This window comes from Mastigoproctus giganteus, chromosome 6, assembly GCF_048544385.1.
Source record: "Mastigoproctus giganteus isolate SK-2022 chromosome 6, ASM4854438v1, whole genome shotgun sequence".
Taxonomy (NCBI): Eukaryota; Metazoa; Arthropoda; class Arachnida; order Uropygi; family Thelyphonidae; genus Mastigoproctus; species Mastigoproctus giganteus.
The window spans coordinates 71,604,618-71,624,977 of NC_143580.1; the positions used below are offsets into that span (position 1 = coordinate 71,604,618).

Consider the following 20,360-nt stretch of genomic DNA (forward strand, 5'->3'; position numbering starts at 1 on the left):
CACCTAGCAACAATTTGAAGAACTTAAGCCTTTCTTAGTAAAACCAACCATTTGTTCCCCTCACCAATCTCGTTGCCCTTCTCTGTACTCATTCCAGCAGCTCTACATCTTTCCTAAAATGAGGCCTCCAGACCTGTATACAGTACTCAAGGTGTGACCTGAACATTCCCTTATACAAGGGAACAATCACCCACTTATCCCTGTTAGCAAAATTCCTGTATATCATTGACAAGTTACCATGAGCTACACTTGCAGCCTTTTTGCACTGCTCAGAAAACTTCATATCTGACTGCACAATTACCCCCACGTCCTTTTCATTCTCCACTACCCTGAGTGTCATACCACCCAGTTGATTTGTTACTCTGGGGTTACTGATACCCATACGCAGTACTTTACATTTGTCAATGTTAAACTTCAGTTGTCACCTCTCAGCCTATCTGCTAAACTTTTCCAGATCCTGTTGCAGTAGCGTACTGTCATTACTGTCATTAACAACCCTGCCAACCTTCGTATCGCCAGCAAACTTAGACATTAACTCTGATATACCTACATCAATATCATTGATGAATACGGAGAGAAACAATGGGCCTACCACTGAACCCCGTGAGATTCCACTAATAAACAACATTTGTCCATGAAGAGCAGAGTCCATTGATAACCATTCTCTGTCTTCTCCCACTCACTCAACCATCCTTTTATCCATTGTAGCAACTTGTCCTTAATGCCATACTTGTCCAATTTTTATAGTAGTCTTTCATATGAAAGACTACTGTAGAAAGACTTCTAAAGACCTCTATTTTGAAAGCTGTTTCTTATTTTTTGTATTTCTGTGTTTAGGGCTGATTCAGATGATGAGTATTTGTACGCATTGAGAAATTGATTTAGGATAATGAATCTTTTATAGGTTAAGGGGTGGTAGCTATTGTAATGAAGAAGCATTCCAGTGTTGGTGGCCTTTCTGTATATGCCGAATTGAATTTTATTCATTACCCATGTGAGGATGAAATTTAAAAAATGTAATGATTTTGTTTCAGTATTTTCGGATTCTAGTGTGAAGCTTAATCTTGCATGGATGTTATTAAAATTCTGTAGAATGTCCTGCATGGTCCCCATCTGTGATGCAGAGTATATCATCCAGATATCTACCATAGTAGATGGCCCTTGAAAGAAAGGGTGTTAAATGTATTGTTCCAATAGTGGTAAGGTATATTTCTGCTAGTAAACCACATAGATTTAACCCCATGGGTAGGCCATAAAACTGTTTGAAAATTTTACCTTGGAAGGTGATGTAATTGGCTTCAGTTAAAAGTTTTATCAGATTGAAAATAGCCGTAATCGGGAGTTTATTATGGTTAATTGGTAGGGAGTATTTGTTTAGCATGTCCCAGACAATGTCCAGGATGTAAGCGACGTTCACGTTGGTATATAAAGAAGTGACATCTAGCAAAAATAGGTTGTCATTATCATTAAGTGATTTATCTTTTAGGATGTTAAATAGCAAATTGTTATTTTTTATTCCAAACTTTATGGTTTGTCTGAATGGTTTGACTATATTATATATATTATATATAGTGAAATTAAATTTAAAAAGGTAAAATTTTCTAACAGTTTTATGGCCTACCCATGGGGTTAAATCTAAGTGGTTTACTGGCAGAAATATACCTTACCACTATTGAAATAATATATTTAGCACCCTTTCTTCTGCGGGTCACCTACTATGGTAGATATCTGGACGATATAATCTACAACACAGATCCGGGGACCATATAGGACATTCTACAGAATTTTAATAAAATCTATGCAAGATTCAGACTAGAATCTTCACACTAGAATCTGAAAATACTGAAACAAAATCATTACATTTTTTAAATTTCACCCTCACATGGGTAATGAACAAAATTCAATCCAGCATATATAGAAAGGCCACCAACACCGGAATGCTTCTTCATTACAATAGCTACCACCTCTTCACCTATAAAAGATCCATTTTCTAAATCAAATTCTCAATGCTTATAAATACTCATCTGAATCAGCCCTAAACACAGAAATACAAACACTAAGGAACAGATTTCAAAATAGAGGTTACCCCCCTACCTATTATAAATGAAATAAGGTTACAAGCAAGAAACAGATTACGTAATACCTCTCCTGTTATCAACAAAATAACATTAAAAAAATATTTTATCGCTTACGTATATTGAACAATGGTTCAAACAACTAAACAGTATTTTCAAAGAGACACAATTCAAAATCATAGCCAAACCACAATGAAACTACATACTGCCCTTAAAAACCACGAAGTCCAATCCTCTTACACGTCCCAATTAAATGATTTAGTCTACAATGTATCTTTCAACTCCTCATACCAGGGATCCATTCAATGTACACTCAATACGAGAATGAGACAACATTCAACATCTATCCTTTCATCTCGCTCCCCAGCTTTGGAACTCGCATTCCATACAATCAGTGAAGGCCACACCTTTCTATTCAAGAAGCAAAAATTCTCAAAATACAACATGATTATACCAAACTATTAATTTCGGAGACACTTGAAATTAAATTACATCAAAATTCAGTCAATGTACATCATCCCTACCCCCATCTCAGATTCATGGTCCTTCACGCACATGCACCAGGATTGTAACTAATCTCCATGCTATAAAATTTGGCCGCAATACCCGTGACTTCACTTTCCTGCGATCATGACCCTGGTCGAAAAGTTCTGTCTGCTTCAGGGAACTATTAGGAAACTAAAGAATTTCTTTAGTTTCAGAGGAGTCTTAATGTTTTTTGTGTTTTAATATTAATTTTTGAAGTATTAAAAATATGGATTCATTATTTATTTGGTTTCAAAGCATTTAAATTGTTTTTAAAATATGGACATATATTCTCTCGCTCAAAGATTAAGGGTGGTAGTTCGATGTATTTTGGAGTCCATTGGCCTCCGATTCTGTGGTGCATTGGGTCATTGATTTCATCTACGAGGGTGTGAAATACATGTAATCATTGATTTCATCTACGAGGGTGTGAAATACATGTAATCTATTTGCATAGTTATTCAACAACAGAGAGTATCAGCACTGAAGTGTTCTACAAGACATCATAGAGGTAATTCCTCTGTTTCTAAACTAATAAATAAGTTACATGTGGAAATCAAGCATGGTACCGCGTGGTCACGTTAGATAAACATAGCAAATGACCAAGCTTAAACAGAAGCTTGTTTTACCACAGTAAAAGAAGCTTCTGTTACATATTTTAGTATTTGTTACATATTACCATATAACCCCCATCACTCTTCTCCCATTGGCTGAATAAATATCACTATTTTACTTTTCTTTTTCTTTTTTTTTTTTTGGCTGGTGCAGCATAAGCATAAGCATTCCTTGCACTATATGGCCATTACTAATAGTAATAGCTTCTCTGCAATCCTTCCTCCTTCTCCTCCTCCTAGAAGAATTTGACATTTATTCAAGAGACTCAGCTTAATTATGAAAGACAGTTCACCCACACAGCTACTGTACTTTTTTTGGCTGGCACACAAAAGCACATCACTTTCTTGCACTATACATCTAATATTAAGTGACTGGTTCCTCCCTTTCCTCCCTCCCCAACAAGCACTTTAATAACACTTCAAAAAAAATACATTTCAAGGAAACATCTTACTGAAGTCATATCAGTCTTCACAACAAGTTCACTACTGGTGCAGATGATGATTTCCCATTTTTATGGTTAAACTATTCAGCATGTAAATCATTGCTACCCTTCTTGAAGAGTAATAACGATTTAATGCAGTCTAAATTTTTTTTTTTTTAGTGAACAAAAGAGACTATACCCTTGCTGTTATTTTTTGCATCCCTGTTAAGCAGTTAAACACAATTGTCTAACAGGAAACTTAACACCTTGAAATATTATGTTGTTACAGAAGACACCTCCAGTAATTTCCATCAACCACATAACTGTACAACTGATAGCTACAAAATATTTAAGATTATCTATTGGACTAACTATTGGACTCTCACCACCTCTAAACAAAGGTAAAACCACTCAGCTTACTTTCACCAAAAACAGAAATATTGATAATGTGATCACAATGGGAGAAAATCTTCAATCCAAAAAGTTTCTCAATATAATGATTTAGGCATCACCTGGAGCAAAAGCTTGACATTAAGGCTCCACTTTAAAGCCACTTGAACAAATACATATTCAGCCATATGTATTTGTTCTCTGGTGTGCACTGTCCCTATTTCCTCTATATATCTCAGTCATAATGGTCCTCTGCAACCCCCCAAATTACAAATCTAAATTCTTATCCCTTGAATACTGGCTGCTAAAATGGTTCAAGAGGATTGCCGGCTTACCAAATGCAATCTAAAAATCCATCCTGCTTACTAATATAAATATTAGTATGGAGGCATTGTACCATTCCTAGGCCTTTTCTTCATGGCTCAGCTAGTCTCTAGAAGTATCGACTCACCAGATATCTCGGATATCATCTGTAGACCTCTATCACACAAAAGAAACCATACCAACTTACTCCTCATGAGATCAAAAATGTCAAATATTAACCTCTCTAGATCATGTTTCCATTTAATTCTATTCAGGTATTTAGCATTAGTAGAGGCAAATGATGCAAGAAAGGTGATGCAAGCTTATATAGCATCAGCCAAAAAATAAAACCCTCCCCGTTTCACCATTCATACCTTCCAAATGTTTGTCTTGTTCAGCCTTGAATTTATTTAAGCTGTCAACTTCCACAATGATAGATGGAAGTTTGTACCAACAATCAATCACCCACTGGCTAAAAGAAATTTTCCACACATCTATTCTAAAACTGTCTTTCCTCAATTTGAATTTATGCCCCCTCAGGTGTGGAATCTAAGCAAAAGGAAGAATTCCAAAAGCATTGAGCTTGCTCAAACCATTCAAGGCCTTATACACCTCAATCAGATCATCTCGCAGGTGCCTAGTCTCCAGATGCTGCAATTTACGGAACTTAAGCCTATCTTGGTAACAGCAACCCTTTGTTCTACTCACTAATCTCATTGCCCTTCTCTGTATTAGTTCTAGTAGCTCAACATCTTTCCTAAAATGAGGCTGCCAGACCTGTATGCATTACTCAAGGTGTGGTTTGACCATTGCCTTATGCAAGGATATAATCACTCCTTATCTCTGCTAGCAAAATTCCTATATATCATAGACAAGACCCATGAGCTACTCTTGCAGCTTGTCTGCACTGCTCAGAAAACTATATATCTGACTGCACAATTACCCCCCAGGTCTTTTTCATTCTCCACTACACTAAGTGTAGTACCACACAGTTGGAATGTTATTTTGGCATTACTGCTACCCATATGCAGTACTTTGCATTGTAATGACTGAGACAGTGCACACCAGAGAAATGTCAATGTTAAACTTCAGTTGCCACCCCTCAGCCCATCTGTTCAACTTTTCTAGATCCTGTTGCAGTAGTGTACTGCCCTTACTGTCATTAACAACCCTACCAACTTTCATATCATCTGCAAACTTGGACATTAAACCCGAGCAGTTTCCACTGATTACTACTCTGTCTTCTCCCACTCACCCATCCTTTTATCCATTGTAGCAACTTTCCCTTAATGCCATACTGCTCCAACTTGTACGGTAGTCTTCCATGTGCAATAGTATCAAAACATTCCTAAAATCCAATTTTAGGAAAGCTTTCCTAATTTAATTTACTCATAATTTAATACTTTCCTAATTTAATTCAATTTAATACACTATCCACTAATCCTCAGAAGCAATAATAAAACCTACAGTGTAGCCACCCTTGTGGATGCCTATACCTTCATTAAGCTATAATAAATATTTATCAGGAGAAGCCAAGCAACATAACCTTGGATCCACCTTCTAAACATCACTTGGGGCAATTGCTATTTCAGGCAAACCCTTTTAGGCCCAGAAGTCTCTTATAAATTATATTCATCTAAATTATATTCATGCAATAAATAGTTATGTGTAAATTTAAATTAGCATGCACATGTTAAAAGTTAGACAATCTTGTGTACTATGAAGCGTAAAAATTTTGTTTATTTTAATGATTATCTTTGTGCATAAGTATAAATATTTTAGTTCACATTTTGCTGTAGAATGTAAACTGCATCTCCCTAAATGGATAACTTTATTTCTTTTGAAATAAAGTGGTAATAACTTTTTGTCATACTAATTATTCGGTAAATTTGCCAAAATCTAAAGTTTTGGCTAAATTTCTTTCAATAAAAAGATTGCAGAACCATTCAGATGATCTTCCAATTCATGTAGATCAGCAGCCATTCTATAAAAAAAATATATCATACTATTCAAATTGTATACTTGTTTTAATTTTTTCAACAAATTCTGCATTGTCACTCCTAAACTAATTTTTTGCGAAGGATGCAAAGAAAAACAGCAAAGAGTTCTTTACTAATGTAAACTCTAGAAGGAAAGGCATGAATCAGATTGGACCACTTAACATAGATGAGCTGACTATTGATGATCATGCTCAGATAGCTGATAAACTGAATGAGTATTTTGCATCTACATTCACACATGAGGAGTTATTCAATGAGGGGAGTGCCAGACGTTTATCAAACACTAACAGGGAGCAAAGTGATTTTGTAATAACTGAGAGCAAAGTGGAGGAGAAATTGTTGAAGTTAAACATAAGGAAGGCACCTGGGGTGGATGGGATCTATACAGTTATATTAAAGGAGGCAGCAAAGGAAGTAAGCAAACCCTTAGCCATAATTATGAGAGCTTCCTTGGACTCAGGGGAGGTCCCCATGGACAGGAGGTGTGCAAATATATCACCAATTCACAAAGGGGATTCAAAAGGTGACACAAGTAACTACAGACCTGTTAGTTTAACTTGTGTTCTGGGGAAAATAATGGAATAACTGGTTAAAGAAGCATTGCAGGATCATATAGACAAGACTGCAGTAACAGTTAAGACACAGCATGGGTTTGTTAAAGGGAGGTCTTGTCTGACCAATTTCATTGGATACTATGATGTGGTCACAAAGGAACTGAATGCCAAAAATAATTTTGATATCATATACTTGGATTTCAGGAAAGCTTTTGACACTGTTGCACATGGAAGACTGCTGTACAAATTGGAGAGGTATGGCATTAAGGGTAAGTTGCTACAATGGATAATAAAGGGATGGTTGAGTGGGAGACAACAGAGAGTGGTAATCAATGGACACTGCTCTTTGTGGACAAATGTTATTAGTGGAGTTCCCCAGGGTTCGGTGTTGGGCCCATTGTTGTTTTCAGTATTTATTAATGATATTGATGAAAGTATATCAAGTTTAATGTTCAAGTTTGCAGATGATACAAAGGTTGGCAGGGTTGTTAGCAACAGTAAAGACAGTATGGTACTCCAACTGCATCTAGATAATTTGGGAAAATGGGCTGAGAAGTGGCAACTGAAGTTTAACATTGACAAATACAAAGTACTGCATATGGGTAGCAATAACCAAAGAGAAGTGTACCAACTGTGTGGTACTACACTCAGGGAAATGGAAAGTGAAAAAGACCTGGGGGTAATTGTGCAGTCAAATATGAAACTTGCTGAGCAGTGCAGACATGCTGTCAGGGCAGGTCATGGAGTCTTGTCAATGATATATAGGAATTTTGCCAGCAGGGACAGGGAGGTTATTAACCCGTTATACAAGGCAATGGTCGGGCCACACCTAGAGTACTGTGTACAGGTCTGGAGGCCTCATTTTAGGAAGGATGTAGAGTTGCTAGAACGAGTAGAAAGAAAGGCAACAAGATTGGTGAGGGGAACAAAGGGTGCTCTTACCAAGAAAGGATTAAGTTCTGCAAATTGTAGCATCTGGAGAGTAGGCACTTGCAAGGTGATCTGATTGAGGTGTATAAGGCCTTGAATAGGTTGAGCAAGCTGAATGCTGATGGGATTCTTCCTCTTGCTCAGACTAAGAACCTGAGGGGGCACAGTTTCAAATTTAGGAAAGATAGTTGTAGAATAGATTTGTGGAAATTTGCCTTTAGCCAGCGGGTAGTTGATTGGTGGAACAGGCTTCCATCTTTTGTTGTGGAAGCTAATAACCTAAATAAATTTAAGGTTGAGCTGGACAGGCATTTGGAACGAATGGAGGGGTGAAATGGGAGGGGTTTTTTTTTTGGCTGATGTTCCATAAGCTCACTTTATTGCATCGTATGCTTCTACTAATGCTAATGCTAATTAGGCACCTCTGTGTACTTTGGGAGAGAGGGCGCTGAATCTCTTTAAAAGTTACAGCTGTCAGTTACAGGCTCCGCAAAAACGATAAGTGTTTGCCTTTTATTTACATGATTGTTATTTTATATTGTACTTAATACGTAGTCATATAGTTATAGTTACGCTGGTTATTTTTTATTTTTAATTTAGATAAAGAGTTTTTGTGGATTTTACTTACGATAGGTAAAACCGTTATTTCGTTCCATTTTTGTAGCCATTGTTTTTGGATATAGTGGTTGGGAATTCAAATTTTTTAATTGAGGTAGCTAGGTAGCTCTAACGCATAATTATATAGTAATACGCTTCACTGTTTCTATTTAATAGTTTCTATTCAAATACTATTGACATTTAATTTATTGATTTTATTAATTTAAACTACCATGCCCCAAACTAGAGCAGCAAAGCAACGGGCACAAAGTGGCAGGAGTGCTGTGACTCGGGGGAGAACTGAGGGGGGCAATTCTCCAACGCATCACAGCCTAAAAAAATGTGCAACTTGTGAAATGTTTGCCGAACTCTCTGGAACGGAACATGATATTGCCATGGGGGATGTCTTTGTGTGTGCGCGATGTAAGGAGTGTAAGGAAATCAGGCGACAACTCAGCGTTGTTATGGGCCTATATGAGAGTTTGAAGGACAGGGTGGATGCCCTCGAAAGATCTAAATTGAGGGGCCCATCAGGCTCTCAGCTGCCCACATCAACGCCAGAGCTTGCACTTGGTCATCACGCAACACAGCGGCAACCCCTAAGGCAGAATGCGCTGGTCCCACAGGAACTAGTAGTTGTTGGTGACTCTATTGTCAGGGAAACGGGGAACATCCTTTGTAAAAAGGATAGGTGGAACAGGACCAGGGTATGTCTGCCAGGGGCAAAGGTTGATGACGTTGTAGAGCGGATATCATCTTTCAAGGGCACAAAAGGTGATATAGTTGTACACGTTGGCACTAATGATATTAAGAGTAGGAGACCAGCGGAATTACTCAACAAGTACAGGTCACTGTTGAAAAAAAGCCGTGAAATAGGGTTGAATTTGAAAGTGTCTGCAATTCTGCCCAGACACGATAGGAGGGAGTACATGATGAGAGCCTTGTCGATCAATTCGGCCCTGGAAAGATTGTGCAAGGCTCAAGGGGTAGAATTTTTTTCAGCCTGGACTGTACTTGTTAACAGGAGAGATTGCTTCTACAGGGATGGGATACACTTAAATAGAAAGGGTGCAAGAATATTTGCTGATGCTATCGAGGCAGTGTTAGGTGGGTTGGAAAACTGCTAGTTTGGGGGGATACAAAGACTAATAGTTTAACAGTAACCGCAGGCAGAGGTGAAGGTGATTCTTGCACAACTTCTATTAGAATAAGAAGCGACCTGGAGCGAGGGGTGTTGGGGGTTTCAGGGACGGATGGCAGTCATCATGGAATAGTTGGGTATATGGGGTGTGTTAGGGTAACAAGGAATAGGCATAGGAGCATGTATGCTTGCATGTATACCAATGCTAGAAGTATAGTAAATAAATTTGATGAATTTGAAGTGTTGGTCAAGACATCAAAGGCGGATATTGTTGGGATAGCAGAGACGTGGTGTCACAAAGATATAAGGAATGCAGAACTGGAATTTGGGGAGTACAATGTGTACAGAAAGGATAGACAGGACAGAAAGGGAGGGGGTGTTATGCTGTTAATTAAGAAAAACATAAAATCAAAGGAAGTGCACCCAGTTAATATAGATGAACAGTGCTCGGTTGAGTCAGTTTGGTGTGAGATAAGTACTGCGAAAGGAAAAATAAGAGTAGGAGTGTGTTATAGGCCTAATGACTTGAATGAGTACAATGAACAATTGTACAGAGAAATAGAGTGGGCCAGTAAATCAGAATGTCTTATAATGGGGGATTTTAACTTCCCAGATATTGACTGGAACTTGTGGGTTGGTCACTCACACACTAGTCAGACTTTTGTGGATTTATTGGATGATTGTTTTCTGCAGCAGCATGTTCGAGAGGCAACCAGAGAAAGTAATACTCTTGATCTGGTTATCAGCAGAGATCATTCGTGTATTAAGAATTTGCAGATTAAGGAACCACTAGGTGGCAGTGATCACAGTGTGCTGAAGTGGGATTTACTCAAAGAGGTAACTACCGTCAGGGGTAAAGGAAAGGGTTTTTGCTTCCGTAAAGGGGAGTACAGTGGTCTCAGACAGTTTTTAAATTCTGTACAGTGGGATCGACTGACGATGTTACAAACAGTAAATTCTAAGTGGGAAGCATTCAAGGAATTAATCGTGGAAGCTACTAGACTTTTCATACCGATGAAGAAATATTGTTCAAGGTTTAGGCCTAAATGGTTCTCAAATGAACTAATGAGACTCGTGACAGAGAAGAAAAATGCATGGGATGCATATAAATTATCAGGTGACGCAGAAGCCTGTGGCAGATATAAGCTAGTCTGTAATCAGGTCACAAAGGAGGTTCGGCAGGCGAAGGCGGATTACGAGAAATCTTTGGCAAAAGATGCTAAGAAAAACAGCAAGGATTTCTTTACTTATATAAACTCTAAAAGGAAGGGGATGAATATGATTGGTCCACTTGACATCGATGGTTCGACTGTTGATGATCCTGCTCAGATAGCAAACAAACTGAATGAGTATTTTGCATCTACATTCACACGTGAGGAATTATTAGAGTTTGAAAATGGAAGAAGGTTATCAAATTGTAGCAGTGTGCTTAATGATTTTGTAATAACTGAGAGCAAAGTGGAGGAGAAATTGTTGAAGTTAAACATAAGAAAGGCACCTGGGGTGGATGGGATCTATCCAGTTATTTTAAAGGAGGCGGCAAAGCAACTAAGCAAACCCTTAGCCATAATTATGAGAGCATCCTTGGACTCAGGGGAGGTTCCCACGGACTGGAGATGTGCAAATGTGTCCCCAATTCACAAAGGTGGATCGAAGGGTGACACGAGTAATTACAGACCAGTTAGTTTAACTTCTGTTCCGGGTAAAATAATGGAGTCACTGGTTAAAGATGCATTGCAGGATCATCTAGACAAGACTGCAGCAATAATTCAAACACAGCATGGGTTTGTTAAGGGAAAGTCTTGTCTGACAAATTTGATTGGTTATTATGATGTGGTCACAAAGGAACTGGATGCAAAAAATAATTTTGATATCATATACTTGGATTTCAGGAAAGCTTTTGACACTGTTGCGCATGGAAGACTATTGTACAAATTGGAGCAGAATGGTATTAAGGGTAAGTTGCTACAATGGATAAAAGGATGGTTAAGTGGGAGAAGACAGAGGGTGGTAATCAATGGGTGCTGCTCTTCGTGGACTAATGTTATTAGTGGAGTCCCACAGGGTTCGGTGTTGGGTCCACTGTTGTTTTGTGCATTTATCAATGATATTGATGAAGGTATATCAGGCTTAATGTCGAAGTTTGCAGATGACACAAAGGTTGGCAGGGTTGTTAATGACAGTAATGGCAGTGTGCTACTGCAACAGGATCTAGATAATTTGGGCAGATGGGCTAAGAAGTGGCAACTGAAGTTCAACCTTGACAAATGCAAAGTACTGCATATGGGTAGAAGTAACCCCAGAGAAACGTACCAACTGTGTGGTACTACACTTAAGGTGGTAGAAAATGAAAAAGACCTGGGAGTAATTGTGCAGTTAGATATGAAGTTTTCTGAGCAGTGCAGACAGGCTGCTAGGGCGGGTCATGGGGTTTTGTCAATGATATATAGGAATTTTGCTAGCAGGGAAAAGGAGGTGATTGTCCCTCTGTATAAGGCAATGGTCAGGCCACGCCTTGAGTACTGCGTACATTTCTGGAGGCCTCATTTTAGGAAGGATGTAGATTTCCTTGAGCGTGTACAGAGAAGAGCAACACGATTGGTGAGGGGAATGAAGAGATTCTCTTACCAAGAGAGGCTTAAGTTCTGCAAATTGCAGTGGCTGGAGACTAGGCACCTGCGCGGTGATCTGATTGAGGTCTATAAGGCCTTGAATGGGTTGAGCACGCTGAATTCTGATGGGATCCTTCCACTTGTTCAGATTACGAACCTACGGGGACATAAGTTCAAATTAAGAAAGGACAGATGTAGAATAGATGTGCGGAAATTTGCCTTTAGCCAGCGGGTGGTTAATTGCTGGAACAAACTTCCATCTGTCGTTGTGGAAGTTGATAGGTTAAATAAATTTAAGGAGGAACTGGACAGGCATTTGGAGGGAATGGTGTGATTTTTTTTTTTTTTTTTTTTGGCTGATGCTGCATAAGCTCCTACACTTGCTTTCTTGCATCATGTGCCACTACTACTACTACTACTACCCCTCAGCCCATCTGTTCAACTTTTCTAGATCCTGTAACAGTAGTGTACTGCCCTTACTGTCATTAACAACCCTACCAACTTTCATATCATCTGCAAACTTGGACATTAAACCTGATATATGTTCATCAATATCATTGATAAATACAGAAAACGACAACCTGCTGTTTTCAAGGCTAAGTTGGCATTTGCCATTGATGCATCACTGTGCATTATTGAACACTCCATGACATTGATTCTGTAATGATGAACATTTATTCATTAACATATATTAAATTTATTTTATTTTATAAAAGTAAAATTGTATCAATTTTTTTTTATTACAAACACTTAGCATAAATTTCCTTTATATGGTTAGCAAAACATTTTGTGGTGCTAGGCACAAATCAGTAAAGGGTGAAGGGATTACTGATTCAGGCAGCTCCTGGATCCACCCCTGGAGGCATGCAACACATTTGAAACATAATGTGGCATGCTGCAAGGAAAGGTTGGCCAACCCTCTTCTAAAGCACTGCCACTGAAATACTAGTTTTCAGAGCAGCATCACAGTGACTATGTGATGCTTGTTATTTGGTTTTTAGGAGCATTAGCAACTAAGGCCATATTGCTCCGGGATATACGGTGGTCATTCCATGACCTTTCCGCCTTCTCCATATTTGGTGGTGATGGGCTCGAACCCCGGTCTAATCAAGAAGCGTGTGCTACACACTGCTGCTCCTTCCCACCTGGCTACGGAGGCGCCACTATGTGATGCACAATCATTGTATACAAAACAAGTCCCACAGGCAAAGCTATTTGCATTAGAAATAAAATTTTTTCAGATTAAATTTTATAAAATTTAAACATCTTTCTTTTATGTGCTTCTTAGTATATACTTATTTAATAAGTTCAAGGCAGAACTAGACAAGCACTTGGAGTGAATGTATGGGTTGAATGGGAAGGGTTTTTTTTTTTTTTTTTTTGGCTGATGCTATATAAGCTTGCTTTCTTGAATTTTATGCCTCTACTAATGCTAATATAAATTATGCTTAATTTATATTAAGTAACAAATCAAATATCAAATTGTTTCCAATATAAAATTTTCTGTTTATACTCCGGCACGACAACCAAGTCTGTAGAGTTTACAATAAATCGTCAATACAAATATTTATCGTATTTAGTAGTCACAGGCGTGAACCCCGGTCCACTCAAGGAACACATGCTATGCACTCTCACTCCTGACCACTCGGCTACGTCAGGCTTTATAACAAATGATGAGTATAAGTATGTAATCACAACAAAGCAAACACTGTGGCTAAAAGAACATTAGAATAACTTAGTATGGTCAGTATATTTCTTTATTAACCATTATTCACAAGTTTCCATGTAGAAATAACTTATTTCTACATGGAAGCTATATTTGCTTCTATTCCAAAACTTTCTGAAGATACCTCATATAAACATAGCATTTTTATTAGATAGGTGTTAAACTCTTTTGTGTGTTAAATGTCAGTGCACTGACAGTAAAAATTACGATATACTTTGACTTTTCACAAAAACTATATACTATCAATATATATTGTTAACCGTCTAACCAGCACCCTGGTGTATTTGATATGCCACAAAAATAAAACTTATGAATTGGAATAACTATTAGAATCGCATAAGTATAAATTTTAGAATTCCTCCATTATGATATTCACTTCAGATCTCTACCATTAATTACTTTTTAAGTGAAAACATTTAGCTGTAAAAAATTCTTTCCAACACCTTGTGTGTCAAAAACACCAGTGCTATGGAAATTTAAATAGTGTATTAGTTTCTTTTTTTTTTTTCCTGCCTGCAGCTCTGATTTTTCGCTGTACAGCTAGTTGAGAAATATTCCTTTTTGGTTAAAAAAAAACTGTTTCTAATGATATTTTTTGATCTTATTATACAAAATAATGTCAAAATTGAGAATAATATTTTAAAATTTTTCCAGTGTAAACTATTTCATGTCCCCCTTTTTAGTGAAAAAAAAAAAAAAAAAAGAGACTATACCCCTTGTGTTATTTTTTTACATGTCTGTTAGACAGTTAAAAACCAATATAAAAAACCATACCTTTTTGGTTTCATCAAGTTGTCGATTATCTTCTATATATCTCAGCTCTGCTGCAGTTATTCTTGAGTGTTCTGCAGGAGAGTTACTGGCCATGATCACCCACAAAAGAAACCATATGCATCCCAGAGCACCTGCATGCATTTACAACTATTAGAATATTTAAAGAATGTATTTAATTCTCTTTTCAAAGCAAACTAGTAATATAAATACAAATCTAAAACTTCCAACCTTCATGCACAGAATTCCAGGAATCACAGCAAAAAACAAACAATCCTTTAACGTTGCAGACCTCCTTTGTAACTTGGCTGCAAACTTGTTTATTATATATTGCAGGCCTCTGTAACACGTTGGACAGACAACTTGTGTGGTCGAGACCCGCAGATTTATTTATGGCCTCTGCTAATTGCAATGGCCACCAATTTCAAGTGGCAGCGTTAGATTTTATATTCTTCTTAAATAAGAGCACAAATTCTTCCCCTACTCCTTTTTATACACACTGTATTTCCCATTATTCAAATTCTATATCCTTTCATCAAATCGAATTCTGCATAATTCTCTGATATCTTTACAATCTCCACATTTGATGACTTAACCATTACTTTAAATTCATCAAGTTTATTTACTATGCTTCAAACATTAGTGCATGGACAAGTATACATGCATGTTTTCACTCTTAGTAATTCTAACACAGTCCATGTATCTTCTTGTTGCATGAGGTCCCCAGCTCCAAAAGGTCTTAATCCTAGATATCTTGCTTTCCAAGCACTTACACCTCTGCATGCAGCTGCTGTTACCCTGTTAGTCTGTGTATCCCTTCCCCAAAGCTAGCAGTGTTTTGACCCACCTCACATTGCCTAAGCAAATATTCATGCATCCCTTCTATTTGATTGTATACTATCCCTGTAAAAGCAATGTGTCCTGTTAACAAGCACAGATTAGCATTAGTAGTGGCATATGATGCAAGAAAGCAAGCTTATACAGTACCAGCAAAAAAAAAAAAAAACTCCCCATTTCACCTATCCATTCACTCCAAAAGTTTGTCCAGTTCTTCCTTGAATTTATTTAGGTTATCAACTTCGACAGTTAAAAGTTTGTTCCAGCAATCAACCACCTGCTGACTAAAGGCAAATTTCCACACATTTATTCTACAACTATCTTTCCTCAATTTGAAATTATGCTCCCTCAAGTGCACAATCTAAGCAAGAGGAGGAATAGTTTGAGCAAGCATTGAGCTTGCTCAAACCATTCAGAGCCTTATATACCTCAATCAGATTACCTGGTCTCCAGATGTGGCAATTTGCAGAATTTAAGCCTTTCTTGGTAGGAGCACCCTTTTATTCCCCTCACTAATCTCGCTGTCCTTCTCTGTACTCATTCCAGCACCTCTACATCCTTCCAAAAATGAGACCCCCAGACCTGTATGCAGTACTCAAGGTGTGGCCTAACCATTTCCTTATGCAAAGAGTTAATCACCTCCTTGTCCCTGCTAGCAAAACTCCCGTATATCGTTGACAAGATCCTCATGATCTGCTCTGGCAGCCTGTCTGCACAATTACCCCAAGTCCTTTTCATTTTCCACTATCCTCAGTGTAGTACTGCACAGTTGTTACATTACTCTGGGGTTACTGCTACCCATATGCAGTACTTTGCATTTGTAAATGTTAAACTTCAGTTTCCACTTCTCAGCCCATCTGCCTAACTTTTGTAGATGATTTGTAACTAATCACAACAGTATTCTCCATTTATGTACAGCTAATAACTATATTACACCATCAAGATAGAAAATGAAATGCCACATATCAATACTTGTCTTGATAGTGTGACATCACAAAACACTTTACATTTGAGTGGACTGAGTAAACCCAATGCTGATGGAATCCTTCCTCTTGCTCAGACTAAATGCATTTGAGGGGTCATAAATTCAACCTGAGGAAGGATGGTTGCAGGGTAGATGTGCAGAAACTTGCCATCAGCCAGCAGGTACTGGATTGCTAAAACAAACTCCCATTTGGTGTTGTTTATGTAGGTATTTGGAATAAAACTGAAAGAAAAACAAACTGTTAGAAGGGATGTACAGGTATATGGCAAGTGTTGGACTTTTTTTTTTTTTTTTTTTTGCTGATGCAGTATAGTCTTGTTTTCTTGCATCATTTGCCACTACTAATACAAATTTCAGATCCCGCTTGCATAGTGTGAAACTGTATTTAGCTTTATCTGAACTAAACCCCATGTTGGGCCTAATGAGGGATCTTGCAGAGTGATTGAGAAACTGAGCCAATAACAAATTAGTTTAGCAAGTTATTGCACTAGATGTAGACAGAATATGATAGCAACTGTAAAAAAAAATAACTTTTTTCACATGAAAATAGTGTTTCCCCCTCTTCATTTATATTTAGACTAGTATATGACCCATCATTTTCAAGAGCCACTACTTAACTTTTTAATAACTTTTGATTAAAAATTAGTAGTGTAGTAATTATTTATGATTCTCTGATTAAGTTGGTGCATTTGTTCTTTACTCAGTCTCTGTAATTGCTTAAAAAAAAACACAGTCAACTTCTGCCACCATTGTGCTATATCGGTAAGAACGTTTGAATTTTTCTACCATTGTTGTACTATTGATGTAGACGATACTTGGAAGTTTCCATGTAATTCTGTAGAAGTGTAATCAATATCGGAAGAGGCCTATGACGTACAGCAATACAAACACATTTTAATAACTTTATCGTGTAGTACATAGTGTACAACATTATTATTAGTAGAGCTTTTGATTCAGTGATTTGGCTTGTATATAGTATCACGTAACCAGTAGTGTAGTGCATAGTACTGGAATTGTAGGGTTTTAATCATGGCAAACAAGTAGTACATACATTCTAATCGTGCAGGTTGTTTTTTTTTTTTTTTTCAATTTTAGCTAAAAAACTTTATTCTAGTAAGGTTATAACTAATTTAAAACTTTATGAACATAACATAACATCTATTCCTAAAACTTGATAATGTAATGCATGTAACCAGGGCCATGTCTAGAGCTTTTCAGGCCCTAGGCATACAAATGAAAGTCGGGGCCCTTCTTATATAAACAAGAATAAGGGTGATATTTGTTAAAAAATCACAATTTTTGAAGTTGTGTTAATTTACATTATTAGTTTGAGATTACAAAAAAAATATAAAATGAAAATAAAAAATCAATATTAAATTATTTTAAGAAATTTAAAATTTTTGTTTTCTAATTTTGACATCTGTAAACTTATTAATAATATCCTCATAACAAAGAGTTTTTAGAATATCCTTTTCTATGTACAGTATTGCCAGTGCGTTAAGGTTTTGTTCCGAAAGAGTACTGCGTAAATAATTTTTTACCGGTTTCAGTACGGAAAATGAATGCTCTCCTTCGGCATTGCTCATTGGTAATGTTAAAAACAATCTTAAAATTATTCCGACATTAGGAAATGTCGATATAATTTTGTTTTTGATTATAAAATTCAATTTTTCAGAAGCAGTGACTACATTCTCAGCCTTACTTAATATATCAAACTGTTCCATTTCCACTTTCAATTTATCAACATTTACATCTTTACTATAAATTCCTTCAATATAAGTTTTACAATACATGAATGCTTCTTCACTATAATCATACATAAATTTAAATTTATTGTTTATATCTTTATATACATCACCTCTTCTACACAAATCAGTAACTATTCTATCACAAATGGTTAAAAATATGTTCACTCTAAAAGCTTCACCTCCTTCTAATTGTACATTGTTCTCATTGTTATCATTGAAAAATTTTTTTTTTGTAATTTGGCAGTTTTTTTTATATTTAATTGGAATAATATTTCCAGCTTCATTTTCAAACTCCTTGAAATTGTTACGCATATTTTTAATAAACTTGCTTATGCTATCATATTATGATACCACTGTAGATATTGAACCTGTGGATGATTGCAACTATTTGCTAACAGCATTTATTCTATTTAAAATTTTTTCCCAAATACGTATTAATAAAACGAATTCGAATTCATCCAGTTTATTAAATAATGTAGCTGCTTCTACTCGAACAACTGGCTTTTCAGTTTCATTTATGGATAATTTGTTTAATGCTGTTTTAACGTTAATATAATTCTCTTTTAAGGCTTTTACTGCATCAGCTCGTGCAGATCATCTTGTATTTGACAATGGTTTTATAGTTAAATGTTTCTTTGTCATACAATTTTCTAATATGTTCCATTGATGAGTAGAAGCAGAGAAAAAAAAGTGTTACTTCCATACAACTTTTTGCTGCTGCATTGCCAACCAAGTTTAATGAGTGACTTGCACAAGGAACAAATTCCACAAAAGGGCTGTGTTGTTTAATAAGATTTTGACTTCCATTATTGCAGCCGGACATATTTGCCACGTTGTCATAGCTCTGCCCTAGGCAGTTTTGAATGTCAATATTCATTTCTTGAAAATAATCCATAATTACATGTTCTAAATTTTTTGTTGTAGGTGATGTAATCGGTATAAAGGTAAGAACTTGTTCATTTACTTTCCCATGTAAAACATATCGAACTATGATAGTTAATTGATCTACATGGGCTATGTCAGGTGTAGAATCTACTATTATTGAATAGAATTTTGCTTCTTTTAATTCTTCCACTATTTTGTTTCTTATTTGATCTCCAATCAAAGTAATTCATCGCAGATAGCATGATAAATAGTGTACACTTCCTTTTCCTAAGTTCGCATAATTATTTAAATGATTTCATAGAAAAGGATCAAATTCAGCCAAATATGCTAATGAGGCAATAAGTTCCTTATTAAATGTTTGATACTTTTCACAAAAAGCCAAGGCATAAGATGCTAAATACTTAATAGTGGCAATAACATGTTTCAAAATTTACCGCCAATATAGACGTTCAGATTCATGTGCGTTGATTAGAGCAGTATCGATATGAACTTGACCTCTACTTCTACAAATAAATACACATATCAATGAAATATGATCAACAGAATTTTTGTATTCTGATAATATTTTTAAAATGTTTTTCCAATCATTTGTTCCTCTTGAAAGTTTAGTTTTTTTTTACATGAAAATAGTTTACAAATGTAACAACATGCCATTTTATTGGTTTGAGTATAAACCAGTCATTCGCATGGAAATTGTTCTCTGTTCTTATTAACTCTATCAAATGCATTTAAATTTAACGACCTGTGTATTATTCGTGATCCTTCTTTATATTTTATTGTTGAAGATTCTAATGATCCGAATACTGCCTCTGGTTTATATTTAACATAACAGCTTTGCATTTCTGAAGTTATTATCTCAGGCCACAGAGCTATGTCTCTTGGAAAAACTGAAATACTGTCTGTAAGTTCTTCCTTACCATCAATAATTTGATTTTCTGTATTAGAAATACTTGTGTTTCAAAGAGAGTCAATATTACTGACATTGACATTTACAAAAATATTAGAATCATTGACCTTTGGCTCATCAGCATTATTTTTTTTGGATTTTATCAAAAAAGTGAATAGTGTTGATTTCATTTTCTTTTGTTCAAGCTCTCTTCTTTCTTTTCTTTTCCTTTTTTCACATCCACTGGGATGTTTGTAAGACATTATTAAAGGTATCTGTAAATAGTATTTAAAATTATAATTATATTTAAAGAAAGTTACAATTTTATATTTTAACAATACAATAACAATAATTTAATA

General features: G+C 36.3%; 1 protein-coding gene across 1 annotated transcript in view; it reads right to left on the reverse strand.

The window, feature by feature from the left end:
• Window positions 1–20,360, reverse strand: part of LOC150084403 (sialin-like) — a 179,914-nt gene that overhangs the window by 116,485 nt on the left and 43,069 nt on the right. Inside the window, exon 4 of the mRNA XM_090376216.1 lies at window positions 14,664–14,794. Within this exon, the coding sequence (XP_090232342.1) occupies window positions 14,664–14,794 (131 nt within the window). The remainder of the gene's footprint in view (window positions 1–14,663; window positions 14,795–20,360) is intronic.